Source organism: Anomaloglossus baeobatrachus, chromosome 12 (genome assembly GCF_048569485.1).
Source record: "Anomaloglossus baeobatrachus isolate aAnoBae1 chromosome 12, aAnoBae1.hap1, whole genome shotgun sequence".
Lineage (NCBI taxonomy): Eukaryota > Metazoa > Chordata > Amphibia > Anura > Aromobatidae > Anomaloglossus > Anomaloglossus baeobatrachus.
The window spans coordinates 88,846,279-88,861,180 of NC_134364.1; the positions used below are offsets into that span (position 1 = coordinate 88,846,279).

At 46.7% G+C, this 14,902-nt stretch overlaps 1 protein-coding gene across 1 annotated transcript in view; it reads left to right on the forward strand.

Moving 5' to 3' along the window:
* Nucleotides 1-14,902, forward strand: part of LOC142257920 (NACHT, LRR and PYD domains-containing protein 12-like) — a 90,315-nt gene that overhangs the window by 55,688 nt on the left and 19,725 nt on the right. Inside the window, exons 7-8 of the mRNA XM_075330210.1 lie at nt 4,760-4,930; nt 9,601-9,771. Coding sequence (XP_075186325.1) covers nt 4,760-4,930; nt 9,601-9,771 — 342 coding nt within the window. The remainder of the gene's footprint in view (nt 1-4,759; nt 4,931-9,600; nt 9,772-14,902) is intronic.

Below are 14,902 nucleotides of genomic sequence, written 5' to 3' on the forward strand. Positions count from 1 at the left end.
GAATCGGGAGTAGTGGTCCACCATCTTGAGTGCATAAGCGTAACTACTCCTGCTTGGGGTTACCTTGACGTGATCCAAATCTACAATCTCCAGGGGCTGTTTGGTGACTATTGATTGGAGTGGGGCTCGCTGACTGGTACCATCTTGCCTGCTCAAGGCGCAAGGACCGCAGTTCCTGCACCAGGCTTCTATGGTGTCTCTCATCCCAATCCAGTAGAAGCGACTTCTCAGCAACAGCTCCAACTTCTTCCACCCAAAGTGCCCTGCCCTATTGTGGTTCGCCTCCAGGACATACGCTTTTGGTATCACTAGCTGGCAGATTCTTTCATGCGTCTTGGGATTGGTCAGACTCCTGCATAGCTTGCCTTGGTGGAGATATAGCTGACTCCTGTCCTGCCACAGTTTCTTAGCTTCTTCGGGAGCATCTGGTCCAAGATGGGAGCCAGCTTGGGCTAACATTGCTTTGATCACCCTGATTGCAGTGTCACCATCCTGGGCTTCTTGCCAACTGTGATGGGGTAATGGATTGAAGGTTGCCTCCTGCTGATTGCTATGGGACCGGGGCCGTTCTATGCTAGCGGGCCGGTGAAAAGCAGGCAATTCGATCTCCTCCAAGTCATCTTCGTCCTTCCCATCATCAGACAAATAGGGCATTCTGGATAGAGCATCCGCACTATTAGCAGCCAGATGAAATGGACATCAGACCCCTGACCGTAGGACTCAACCCCTCTTCTTGGGGGATATGGTTGACCAATCTGGACCGGATCCCGTGTGTCACGGCCGCAGGGGTGACCCATAGGATTAGAATCTTCATGGTGGGGTTATTACTCGTACATCTTCCCAGGGACATCCCCATTGTCGCTCCCTTATATACCCCTAACCTCCTGCCCACCCAGGTGTCAGGACAACCGTGCTGCTACACTGCCACCTGGTGGTGAATCTACACAAAGCATTAACATTTTACAATGGGTTTGCAGACCTTCAGTGTGCCGGACACGAGTACGGGAGTAGGCCTAACCCCTAACCCCCTACACTCCCATGAACTGCTGTTCACTTCAGATCCTTAAAGTGAACCTATCAGATCCCCTATGCCCTCCTACCTAGCAGCATTGAGGGCTGCATGCTCAAATGCTCTCCCTAACCAGCCCTGTATAATACTATTCACTAATATGAATATTTAAAAAAAGAATTATAAATCTCGCTTATCCTATGCTAAATAGGGCTGTGACTAGTCTCAGGGGCATTATTTCCCCTGACTTGTCAGCTCTTTTCAATGTTATCAACCCCCTCTGGGCGTGATAACATGACTTCCATGAGCGACAGTCACCACCAGTTCTTGGAACTTTTGCACATGCATGTGGCTCATTTTGGTCATGTTAGTGTGCCTTTGAAGAAGGGTGGACGCTACCTGGCTTCATTAGAAGCACTACTGCGCATGACCAGAAAACAGCTCACATACACGTCTTTGGAATGTTTGTAGGGGTATCGCCCCTATGAAATCCCTAAGAGTGATATGACTTTAAGAGGCCATGCTCCCCTGTTTTCTGTGTGGTATGGAGTAGCCGGTTTAGCTGGCGCTCCCCGTCTGAACTACACACTTGGGTTAACCCGGCCCAAAAAAGTGCAGGAATTGGAAAAACAGCTGGAAAAGTGTTTGTCAAAACCATAAATCATATAGTGTATAGTAAAGAGGGTCAAATATATCAAACCAAAGAATAAACCTCTAAAACATCACGCTTATTAAATCCATTAAAAATAGTCTTTCCCAAATATGAACACTAGAGCCATACCCAATAGTGAAGTCACTGACCAATGTCATGAAGTGCATAAAAACAGGTGAGGTTCTGGATAGGGCAGTGGGCAATATAAGCTTGCGATAGTGCCACTCCTATTTAGGCGCTGTCAAATAGATGAATAAGATATCACGATATTCAGGATATAGGGCCTATTGTTCCCTAAAGCTGATCCCTTCCTAACAACGGAGGTTAGATTCACCTTAATGTTTTGGGTGCCCCCGTTCCTCGGCGGCTAGCCCTATTTGCCTCTGTCACTATCACATAACCTGAACCACCACCAAGTGCAATGTTACACAGTCATATGTCATAGATCATAATCCAATGTTAGACCCTGATCCCATGTAGAGTATATCAATCCCCAATTGCACAGAATAATATCTGGCTACGATAGATGGGGGATACATCAGGTTAGGGTCCTAACCTATATATATAGATGATAGGCCTGAGAGTCCCAGTACTTATCTGGCAGGACTGATGTTGATCCCGACGCGTTTCCCCCCGATGTGTCGGGGTTCATCAGGGGATGTATAAATTGCAGGATGTGTCTGATTGATTAGGCCATCAATCTCATCATCCTCTCATTTGCCCTCCAAACAAGTGGATAAATCTGTAGTTCCGTGTGGGGTCCATCATATATCCCGGATCACCCTGCCACTTGTAGGCTGTGTGATAGATCCTCCTCCCAAGATAAACAATGCATTCTACTATTCTACTAGTCTACTATTATGCAGTCAGTGCAACAGTGACACGCTGCCACCGCAGGCACTCACTGCCGATGGGACCTCCTTATTGCACATTGTTTACCTTGGGAGGAAGATCTATCACACAGCTTACAAATGGCAGGGTGATTCGGGATATCAGCTGGACCCTACACGGAACTACAGATTTATCCACTTGTTTGGAGGGCAAATGAGAGGATGATGAGATTGATGGCCTAATCAATCAGACACATCCTGCAATTTATACATCCACTGATGAACCCCGACACATCGGGGGGAAACGCGTCGGGATCAACATCAATCCTGGAAGATAAGTACTGGGACTCTCAGGCCTATCATCTATATATTTAGGTTAGGACCCTAACCTGACGTATCCCCCATCTATCGTAGCCAGATAGTATTCTCTGCAGTTGGGGATTGATATACTCTACATGGGATCAGGGTCTAACCTTGGATTATGATCTATGACATATGACTGTGTAATCACTTCAGCACATTGCACTTGGTGGTGGTTCAGGTTATGTAACAGGGGCAAATAGGGCTAGCCGCCGAGGAATGGGGTCACCCAAAATATTAAGGTGAATCTAACCTCCGTTGTTAGGAAGGGATCAGCTTTAGGGAACAATAGGCCCTTTATCCTGAATATCGTGATATCTTATTCATCTATTTGACAGCACCTAAATAGGAGCGGCACTATCGCACGCTTATATTGCCCACTGCCCTATCCAGAACCTCACCTGTTTTTATGCACTTCATGACATTGGTCAGTGACTTCACTATTGGGTATGGCTCTAGTGTTCATATTTGGGAAAGACTATTTTTAATGGATTTAATAAACGTGATGTTTTAGAGGTTTTTTCTTTGGTTTGATATGGAAAAGTGTTTGGGCAGAAACAGGAGAATTTGGGTCCTCTGAGAGTGTAAGAGAGAAGAGATGGTGCCTTTGTTCTACCTGAGAATGGTGGTTTGAAAAGAAGTACGGTGCCAGCTGCGAGAGATATAGCGAGCCAAACCGTGAGAGAGCCCTGCTCAGCGTCAAGTGAGTATTGGACTGAGGTTCTCCTAAGTTGGTGAATCTGAAGAGAAGAAGAGATGTCACCCGGAGGAGTCGGGAGCACCAAGGTCTCTGCGAGGAAAACAGATCCTTCCTGCCCTGCAGGGAGACTCCTGCTACTAGTCACGGGCCTAATAGCATAGGGACAGCGAGGGCCATAAGTCATTTTTTTAAACATTCATATTAGTAAACAGCATTATATAGGGTTGGTTAGGCTGGGAATTTTGGCATACAGGTGGGCTGGAGGGCAGATGGGACCTGGTAGGTGACTAATACATCAGTAGAAATGGTGCAAACTGATTCACTTCTGATCGGGCGTGATGAGACCTGCCTATTACCGAACGCTATATGCCGCTCTTCTTCAGCCTATTTATTTGACATCACATGTGCATGATGCTACAACAATGACAGGCCAGCTAATCAAAAGAAGAGCTACAGATCCTGTTGGGTGAGAGGCCCTTCCAACTGCACCAGTCCAAAGGCCGTAGGTTACTGATGTGGCCGAAGAACCGGGTCACGCAAATTATTTGTCTCAAGCAAGGGATAAGTCTAAGCTGTGCCCTCCCTGCCATTCTTTTCCAACAGCATAGAAAAGTTAGGGAAAGCTTGGTTCAGACTTGTCCCTTCCCACACTACATCTTCTTAAACCAACCGATTGTCCAACACTTGAACAACCATTTCTTAAATAATGTGGTCTCCTTTGTAAAACTATAAAATTTATACTCCCCTCCCGCCTCAGCAATGTCGGAGCTGGTACTCCTGACACTCGCATGACATTGTTAGGCCGCAGTGCTCACATGGCATGTCAGCGGCTGCAGTTCCGACACTTCTCCTAGATGTCTGAGTTTCTTTTTTTTTCTTTTTATTTTACATGGGGAACTACAACATTTAAAAATGTAAATGACAACCCCTTTAAAATGTGCAAACATAGCAATTGGGCCTGTCTCTATATTTTATACATCTTTATATAAAAAAAAAAATAAAGCTGGAAAGACAAAAAATCGTATTTTAGGCTGCCAAACTCAAATATGGTATGTGTCATTTTATGTAGCAATCATTTTGGAATGCCTTTATGTATTTAACATTTTTTTGTTGGTTTGGAATATCTTCTTTCCACATTCACAATGTAAAGATTTTACACTGACGCTCTGTGGACATAACAACCATATCGCATCTTCTTATCGTTACAGTTTGGATGGTAATGATCTCTCACAAACTGCTTGTACCCAATTGGCATCTGGAATAAGGAATAATGAGTTCCTGAAAATACTTGTCCTGTCTAATAACCATCTGTCCAGTCCTCAGTTCAGTGATTTGATGGAGGCCCTGTCCAGTCCAGACTGCAGGATAGTGGAATTACGGTGAGTATTAAAGATGTGTACATGACTAGGGTATTGTAAAGTGCCCACATAACACCAACGCTGAGTGACAATGGAAATATACGGCCACAGCAGCCTTTATTAATAACAATTAATAACATACTCAAACTGTTAAACCATCATAACTATAACTTTTTCCTTGAGGAGATCCTGGATGGCCTAAACCACTGAAAAAACAGCACCAGAAAACCATCCCCAATCGCACCGACTCGGGGCTGACCATTGTCACAGTGCTGTCCCTTCCAAATTTGAACCTGTTCCCCAGGAACCGTCCCGGCCGAAACTTAACCATAACCAAGTATCAAGGGTCAGCATACCTCCGATGTGAGCCCTTACTTCATTAACCAAGGCCATCCCTGACCTGCTCACCTCCGCTGCCATGACATAAATACAACCTACAAGCAAGACCTTCACCTATGAGTATACTGTAATTACTTTAATGTTTTTTTTTTGTTTTTTTTTGTAAATCAACAATAAATTCTTTAATCACTTAAATAAAGGGCGGGTGGGCGGGTCTTTCACCAGTCCTGGATCCACACGACAGGATGTCTCAACAGCTCTTCCTCTTCTTATAAGGTACTAACTCTTCCTTCTTCCCCACCTCTTCCTACAAATTTCCCTCCAATCCCATATCTGACCCCTTACCACGTGACTATTCAAATCCCTAACGCTCCACCTATCCTGCCGATCAGCCCAACAATTCCTTGCTAACCCTTTCTTATCCAAACTTCAAATTAACCCCATATGTGCCTGGCCTTACAAACCCCTGTCATGTCCATTCTTCCGCTATGGTTTCGCCTCCGCTCCAGCCCTTCTCTGGACGGAGATGTGCGATCATTGGAGACGTTGACAGGACAGAGACCTGCGAGTACAACAAAGTGTACAGGGTGGAGACATGCAGGTATAAGAGACGTGTACAGGAAGTAGACGTGCGAGAATAAGAGACGTGTACAGGGTGGAGACGTGCGAGAATAAGAGACGTGTACAGGACTGAGACATGAGGATGTACAGGTCGGTAATGTGTAAGAATAAAAAAAATGTGTACAGGATAGAGATGTGTGAGTATAATAGCCCCCCGTGTACAAAACGGTAATGTGTGAATATAAGAGACGTGTACAGGATGGAGACATGCAGGCACAAGATACTTGTACAGGACAGAGATGAGGATACAAGAGAAGTGTACAGGATGGAGACGTGCGAGTATAAGAGACGTGTACAGTATAGAGATGTGCGGGTATAATTCCTTTTTCAACATCTTTTTACAATCTGTTATGGAATTTTTACCTGCATGTTTTCTGACCACTCTTTTTGCTGTTTTTCTGGGGTACATTGTACCCTCTCTGCATTTACTCAGAAAGTTTACAGTCCTTGCTGCCAAGGTCCTCAGGTCTGCCTAAGGGCACTTATACTCCCGGAGAGCTCGTTTCACAGTGCTTGCACAGTATCTTCTGTGGTGGTCAAGGTCACAACACATTTTAACACCCTACAAAATACCAACTGCAACAAATAATCTTCAGAATGCACTATTTACACTTATACACTAATTACATCACATACACACAGTTCAAACAGATATAGGTATTTATTCGGTTCTTGGACCAGACTATGTGTGACACCCTGGCCTATCAGGTCGTCACAGGGTATTGTGCAATCTGCCCTTCTGCACAGTATCCGCATCCTCCTTGGTTACGGATCCCTGTCTGTTGGTGTTGCTAAGAGCCAAGCCAGTCAAAATCCTAGGAACACTTTGCACCACACCCACCAGACACACCATTGGGGGGCCTGAAGGGAATAAGGCTACCCACTTGGGTGGTTGGTAAGGGGAGGTGAGAAGTGTCAACAAGAGAGCAGTTGTGAAGTGGAGAGTGAAGAGTGAGGAGCAGGGCTCCTTGTAGAATACTAGGTGGCAGACGTTGGTCTGGGCCTGGTAGGAGCTGGAACCCCGGTCGCAAGGGATCATGTCAAGGGGCACGGATCTGCCGAGGAGGGAAGCCGGCGGCCTTGAGCCATCTCCGGGCAGGGGCCAGGGCACGACAGAGTACGTGGACCCTAGGCCGGGAAGTAGCTTCACGCAGCCCGGTAATTTACCCGACGGGGGTGAAGTCTTCAGGATTCATCCCTCACCCACTCCAAAATCGGGTTACTAGCGCACCGATGGGATAGGACTTTTCCAAACACAGTCCAGAAAATCCCAAGCGTGAACCCTGAGAGCAAGCTCACTCCGTTAGCCATACGGGTGAGAGGGACCCGACTAGTTCCAGACTACAGGGTCCAAATAGTGAAGAAGGTGCCACGGAAAAGGTCACAGGCTAACAAGCAACACCAAGGGCATGGATCCAAGCGTGCTCCCTCTTTGCTGTAGCGGTGCTCAGAATTCTGGTTTACAAGCTGTCGGTGTCAGTATGGACTGAGTACGCAGAAACCGTTTCCTCCCCAACGGCACCCCTTCACCACCATCACCGGGCTCCCGGGAAAAAAAACCCTACCCAGGGAGGGGTTAAACATCCTGCTGCTTTACCACCGCCACCGGGTGTCCCTAACAGCAGCGGGGGTACCTTATCTTACCACGCACCGTGGGTGGCGTCATGAACTTTTAACCCCACTGTACATAGCCCCCCCTCTTCATCGAGTGGCCGCGCGACCCCCGGGTCCGGAGACCCCTCGAGCCACCGCGGATCCGGATCCGAGCAGCAGCTCGGCTGCTGGCACGGGGGCGGCACATATGTAATACAAAGTAATTCACTTGATATGGAGGAGGAATAAACACTGAGTGACAGTGAAGCAAAAATGTAATAATAAGGCTATGTTCACACTTCCGTTGTTTTGCTTCCGTCGCAATCTGTCGCCTTGAGGAATTACAGTATCCTGCAAAATATTTTGCAGGAATCTGTTTTTTCCCCATAGACTTGTATTAACGACGGATTGTAACTGATGGCCTTGCATTGCAGCCGCGTGACAGATCAGTCGATTACTGACTGACAGTCAGGCGGGAGCAATGCTGAATGTAACGTTTTTTGGAGCGGCAAAAAAAAACACACTCCGCAGGTGTCTGTCGCCATTCGTCAAAAGCTATAATGAATGTTTATGGTGCTGGATTCTGTCTTTCTCTACTGAGCATTCCAAGCATGTTTGGCACACCCATTGGGTGCACAGCGGATGTAACGGATGCAACGGATCAGTTTTTTCACAGGATTCCTGCGAATGGAATCCTGTGAAATAACACATCTGTTGCGTCAGTTGACATCTAAAAAACGACGGATCCGTCGTCGTGTCGCAATGACGGACCTCACGGAAGTAAAACAACGGAAGTGTGAACTTAGCCTAAGGTTTTTATCTTACACTGCAGCTTTTAGGTTTACATTTGCTAAACAGTCCTTCATCGCTTAAGTTCCAGATGGTACAATGTGCGTCTAGTCCATGATCGGAAACCACATTTTTGTGAGTGAAATCAGCTCTCTTCTATTGCCTTTTGAACTCCAAGTATTAAAATCTGGGAAATTAGACAGCACAACTTTAGGATGGCGTATAAAACCTTATTTTTTGTTTACTAATGTGCAGGCCAAGTTTTTATCCTGTCATAAACAAAGAAAACATCCTGCTGAAAGACGTAGCCCTTCCCTTAACTTCAATTATCATAACCATGCAATAAAAAATAGGGTTGGGCCAGAAATGCGAAAACTAACTGTCTAGCAGTGTTAACTCTTAAACCCTTGTCTAGTACCATGGGGTTAATGTGACTCCTTGCAGATTGGTACCACTAGTGGTTTTTGATGGTACTAAACAAGGGTTAAACATCATGGAATAAGGAGTACTTGGCACTCTACGACATCGCAGGTGCGATATCGTTGGGGTCAAATCGAAAGTGACGCACATCCAGCGTCGCTGTCGACATCGGAGTATGTGAATCGTTTTTACTACGATTAACGAGCGCAAAAGCATCGAAATCGTATGATCGGTGTAGCGTCGGTCATTTCCATAATTTTCGGAAGGACCGATGTTACGATGTTGTTCCTCGTTCCTGCGGCAGCACACATCTCTGTGTGTGAAGCCGCAGGAGCAAGGAACATCGCCATACCTGCGTCCCGGCTGCAATGAGGAAGGAAGGAAGGAGGTGGGCGGGATGTTTACGTCCCGCTCATCTCCGCCCCCTGCTTCTATTGGCCGCCTGCCGTGTCTGCTTCTATTGGCCGCCTGCCGTGTGACATCGCTGTGACGCCGCACGACCTGCCCCCTTAGAAAGGAGACGGTTCGCCGGCCAGAGCGACGTCGCAGGGCAGGTAAGTGCATGTGAAGCTGCCGTAGCGATAATGTTTGCTACGGCAGCTATCACAAGATATCGCAGCTGCGACGGGGGCGGGGACTATCGCGCTCGGCGTTGCGATGTCGTAGTGTGCAAAGTACCCCTAAGAGTCATGAGACAAGATGGATACACAGAGAGAAAGTTGAGTATGTTCTCTCACATCAGTGACCGTTCCTCCATCTTCGTTATATCTATTGTATATTCGTTATACTACAACAGTCACTGATTTATGACATGCCATAAAGTGAGGATTTTGTATTTTTAATCAGTGGACACGATATATAACTTTTCTCTCCACATTCGTTTATTTCTATGCTCTTTAGACACATCTCCACATCTTATCTTCTTTCAGACTGGCTCTTAATGATCTACCAGACACGTCCTGCATCCAGTTGGCGTCTGTAATAAAGAATAACCGGTCCCTGAAGATACTTGACCTGTCCAGTAACCGTCTGTCCGGTCCTCACTTCAGTTACCTGGTGGAGGCGCTGTGCAGTCCAGACTGCGGGATAGAGGAATTACTGTGAGTATAAGAGATGTCAGCTAATACTATTAACTATTATTACTATTCTAAAAAAAACCCCACAATAATAAGGTTTTTCTTATTTTTTGGATACAGGACACTGATTGGGGGACTAATAAGAAAAAAGAAAATAATAACATTTTTAAGTTTTTTTAAAAAACAACAAAATACAACCCTAAAATCCCCATTTTCCCAATAAAGAATAGTTTAATCTAAAAAAAAAAAACACCCCAAAAATTATTTTACTTTTTGTTTGAAAAATTAGTAAAACACACACAATATAAATTGGGTATTTTCATTGTTGCATCGACCTGAAGAATTGTTTTGGTTTTTTTTTTAAAAAGTTCCAGATTGACTTTTTCTACTATACATAAATATTATCATCTTATATGACATATCTACTTTTCTTTCGTAAGGATGTTTGACTTGTCCTTTTCTCTTTTAGTTTTAACTAAAACTATTACTTTTCTGTCACAGCCAATTTTTTTTTTTTAGTGGAGAAAATTCCACAATTTTTTATTATTATTTATTTGAGTTTTGTTTATATTTTTAGCAAACATTACCTGGCATTATGATTCTCTAGGTATCAAACTTATTTTTATTTAAAAGGGTTGTGTGGTCTCAGCCTACAATCTGCAGTCACTCTATGTGCGCTGTGCAAATTCTTCGATACCGGAGCCAGAAGTGGCTGGTCATGTGACTGACCGTATTCCAACTAGATTGTTTCCAGCCTCCTCAATACACTTGCATTGAAGAGGCTGTGACCAGCTAGTGGGCATGTGGCCATCAGTTTGTATATTCACATGACCACCCGCTCTTGGCAGCGGCACAGTGCGTGTATGTGATTTATTCATAAGTCTCCAGTCACATACAGTAGCTTAAGATTGGAGAATCCCTTTAAGTGGTGAAAATAAAGTTTGGGTCTTCATTTTCTAAAACTCATGACCTTGACCTAGGGTTCATAGTAGTGGTACCAAGATGGCAATAATTGTACATGGCTGCCACGGCACCACATTAGCACCTTAAAATCATGTGGGTGAATGGTGGGAGCTCATAAAGGTGCCCGGACAGCATCACATCACTTACACGGGTAGTCCCATCTCCAAAATCCTATCACAATATGAAAAAGGTGTGATGATAATAATATTAGCAAATACCTCCATTTAGAAAGTAAGTATATGTGGCGCCCCTGTGACTGCAGGCACCACAGGGTACTGCACTTCACCTGAGGTGCAGTATTCATCTCAGATACGGAGGAGGTCATCACCGGTAATCACCACCAACACACTCATCCAACACGTAACACAGGAGCTCTTCCACTGGGACTGGGCTAGGGTAGGTGCTGGGGTGGCCATCAGGAGGCATGGGACCTCTTGCCCACTAGTTCAGCAACCCGGGAGGCGGGGCACTTGCTGGAGAAGTTAGGAGCCATCTCACACACAATTCAGTCAGAATTTAGCTCCTGGTGCAGCAAGCGCCAGGTCGCACTCAGGAGGAGATAAAGAAAAGACACGTACAGTTCGGGGCCCGTGATCTGGAGCTGGAAGCTCGACCCGGGTTCTTAGGAAAAGAGAGGAATCCCAAGGTTCGCGGGGAGTGCAGAAGGCACTCGTGACCCGTTCCACGGCCCAGGAGCTCGGGTGGAGGGAAACTGCTGAAAGGTGACGCACAGAAGGAAACACTGGCCTCAACCTCCGAAGTATCCGGGATCGGCTGAAGTCCATCACAGTGCAGCCTGGTACTCCAACGGCGGTGTGCTTCCAGTGAGTAAAAGAACTTGAACTGTACCCTCTGTGTCATCTCATTATTGTCAGCGCTCTCAACACCGCGCCACTGTGCCATAGGCAACTACTACTCCCAACATCCTCCCTGGGGCCTAGCTCTACCTGTGGAGAGCTGCAACACCCGAGCTGTGTCACCATCCACTCCAGAAGAGAGAGACTTTCCGCAGCAGCGGCTAACACTAGCCGCAAACCACAGGTGGCGTTCCAAACAACTACTCCCATCATCCTCATCGCCATCTTTATTGACTCCGCCGGGGTCACGGAACCGGGCAAGGCCACTGCGGCATCCCAGGAAAAGAACCGCGGCCCAGTAATGAGTAACCCAAGACCCCGTGGGCGCGTCATATAGTTCTCCTGATATAGACATGTAACTTAGCTGATGTGCAGGATATTGTGTGGCGCCCCACCGGTCTGGTTGCCCCAACAGTGTTGCCCTCCTCAAAAGGGTTAATGCTGAGCCTGGAGGTAGCTGTGGAAATCCATTGGCCAGTAAGTACCATCATTCAACACAGTTTCTCTCCCAGGCCAGCAGAGGGAGCTCTAAACCTGGAGTTCCAGGGAGCCTTCCTTTAGCCCTCACCTGGGGGAGGAGTTAGTTAGTCTGTGAGGAGAGTTCAGAGAGACAAGGACTCGTGTAGTGTGGTGTGTGAGCTGGGAGCTGAGCCAGATTGCTCGGCCCTGGAAAACACATCTACAGAGAGGCAAAAAGGAGGAGAACATTGGGAGTGGAGCGCAGCCAGCTCACTCCGACGTCATAGCTAAAGAAATTGAATATCGGAGTTCAGGGCCACTCGAGTACTTGAGTACCGGTGGTCGCATCCGGAGGACAAGAGGACTGCAGGTCTCTGTCCACCCCGCACCCGGAGGTGCAGCTGCAAAGCCAGGGCTGGGAGCCCAGATAGAAAGAATGGCACATTTGACAGTCCACGCAGCCCACCATACAGGAGAGGTAACAAATTACCTCAGAGAGCAGCAGAACGGGTCTCAGTATACTGAAACAGTGGAACCCCGTTTACACAAACAGAGCGTAGGGAGCAGGCCTCATTACTCACCTGGCCAGTGTGAGACCCCCGACTGCTTCCAGGTCACTGGATCGCCATTACCACCTGTAACAGGCTCCCTGGACTTCACTGGTTGGACAAGGAGAAGGTAAAAGGAAATTACTGTCTGTGTCTGTTCCTTTCGACAGCCCTGTCGGCCCTGCACCTTGTCCACAAACACTATAGACTTTACCAAGCACCAAAGGTTGCCCCGGGGTACCCACTCTACCTGTGGAGAGCAAGAAACCTTAGCTGCCATAACATCAGCCCCGGAGGTCCCTTCCAGCAGCTGCGGCTCCTTAGCTGCAAATTACCACAGGTGGCGTCACGAATCTTATATAAACTTTAACACTATCATCACCCCAATATCGCCACATTAACTGACTCCACCAGGGTCACGGAATCGGGCCCCACCACCACTGACTACCCTGGACTAGTCTGGCCCGACACCGAGTCACCTAAGGCCCTGGGGTGGGCGAGTCATCTTTGGTGTCACGAACAGGATAAACCAGACGACACACAGCTTGCAGTCAAGATGTTTACTCACTATTCAGTTCAATGCGATAGCTACCCGGTTACCCACGGAATGCCAGGATCCGCTGTCAGGGGCCGCTGCCGATCCCGGATAGGTCAAGGGTCAGTCCCGGTGTACCCCTTGTTGTGTGTGTCCTTTTCTGACTGGCTTCCTAGCCTTAATTGTTTTAGATGGTCTTGGCCTCCACCACAGGGCCTGTACAAAGGGGGCTGACCGCAGTCGTATCTTGCCCTCTTCACCAGGGATCTGTGGCGGGAAGTGGCCCTAGGCGCTTGCAACAATCTCCCAGGCCTTCGGTTTTACTTTTGAGGAATTGTCTTTCTTCCCTCTGTCTAGGGACCGTCCCTGAATGCAGCCTGATCCGACCACCCGATGTTGTCAGTGGAACAGGTCACGGGACAATTGCCCTTCCGTGGCCCTGGAATCCTTTCTTTCTTTGGGTGTCACCTGGGCCTAACTAGACCCCAGGATCTTCACCAGGAACCTCCTTCTGTCTCTGTCCTTTCTCTCTGCTGTCCTCTCCTGACAGCCCACCTCCTCACTCCTCTACTCCTTCTGACAGACTGCCTGCCTAGACTTGACTGAACTTGAACTTCTTAGTTCCCTTTGTCTACTCTCACTTTCTGACTCCTCCCACACACCCACTGACTAGGCCCTACCCCCACTATTGGGACCAGAAATGGGACTTACGACCCCATGAATACATCTATGGGGGTTGCTGCCACTATCCCTGACCCAGTGTATGCCTACCAATTGGTGTGTGCGAGTTTTGTCTGTACACCGGTAGTTGACCCCATTCTTACCCGTGATGGGATACCACACCTCTGGCTGAGGTGCAATATCTCTGTGGCGACGGTAGCCTCAGGGGCACCACAACTGCAGCTTAGGTGTCCATGGGTACGACCACAGCAACTGTCTATCTAACTGTCACTGTATGAGTGGATGTAACTATTGATACCTAAGCTGCAATGCCCTGCACATGGAGTCAGAGACATGACTAATGAGAAGAACTATACTACATTTCTACGTGGAGGTATTTGCTAATATTATTATTACACCTACTATATATTGGGATAGGATCTTGGAGATGGGAATAACCCTTTAAATGCCGCAGTCAGAGATTTAAAGCTGCAATTAAGAGATTAATTAGTGGCAAATGGTTTTATGTCCAATTGCTACTGTTATCTGTTAGCAGCTGGTCTCTGTATAACACAGCTGGCACCAGCCGTGTGTGCGGCAGTCTCAGCTCCTAAGCCTGCTCAATACACCTTCCATAGGATAGACTATTACATCCTATATCGCATGTGGTTATTATGGCGTCTGTTTATTTTTATGTATGTTATTATTATGATTGTCAAAGTGCTGCTTGGCTTTTCAGTGTCCATTGTGAAGTGATGCAAAGGCATATAGTTAGTGCTACTGTGGGAATACATATAGTGTGTGTAAAAACTGCATAGGGCCGAAAAAGTCTTTGCTATATTCTCATATCCGCACATACTTGCATATACCCCTATACACGCAAACCCACCTATATGCACACACACCTATGCATCCAAATACATATACACACCTAACTCTAAACAATATATATATATATATATATATATATATATATACTAGAAGGTGGCCCGATTCTACGCATCGGGTATTCTAGAATTTACGTATTGTGTAGTTCATGTATGATTTTTGTTATATATATAGATGTTGTTGTGTGTAGTTACCAAGTGTTTGTGTAGGGGCTGTACATGTTCTGGGTGTTGTCTGGGTGTGGC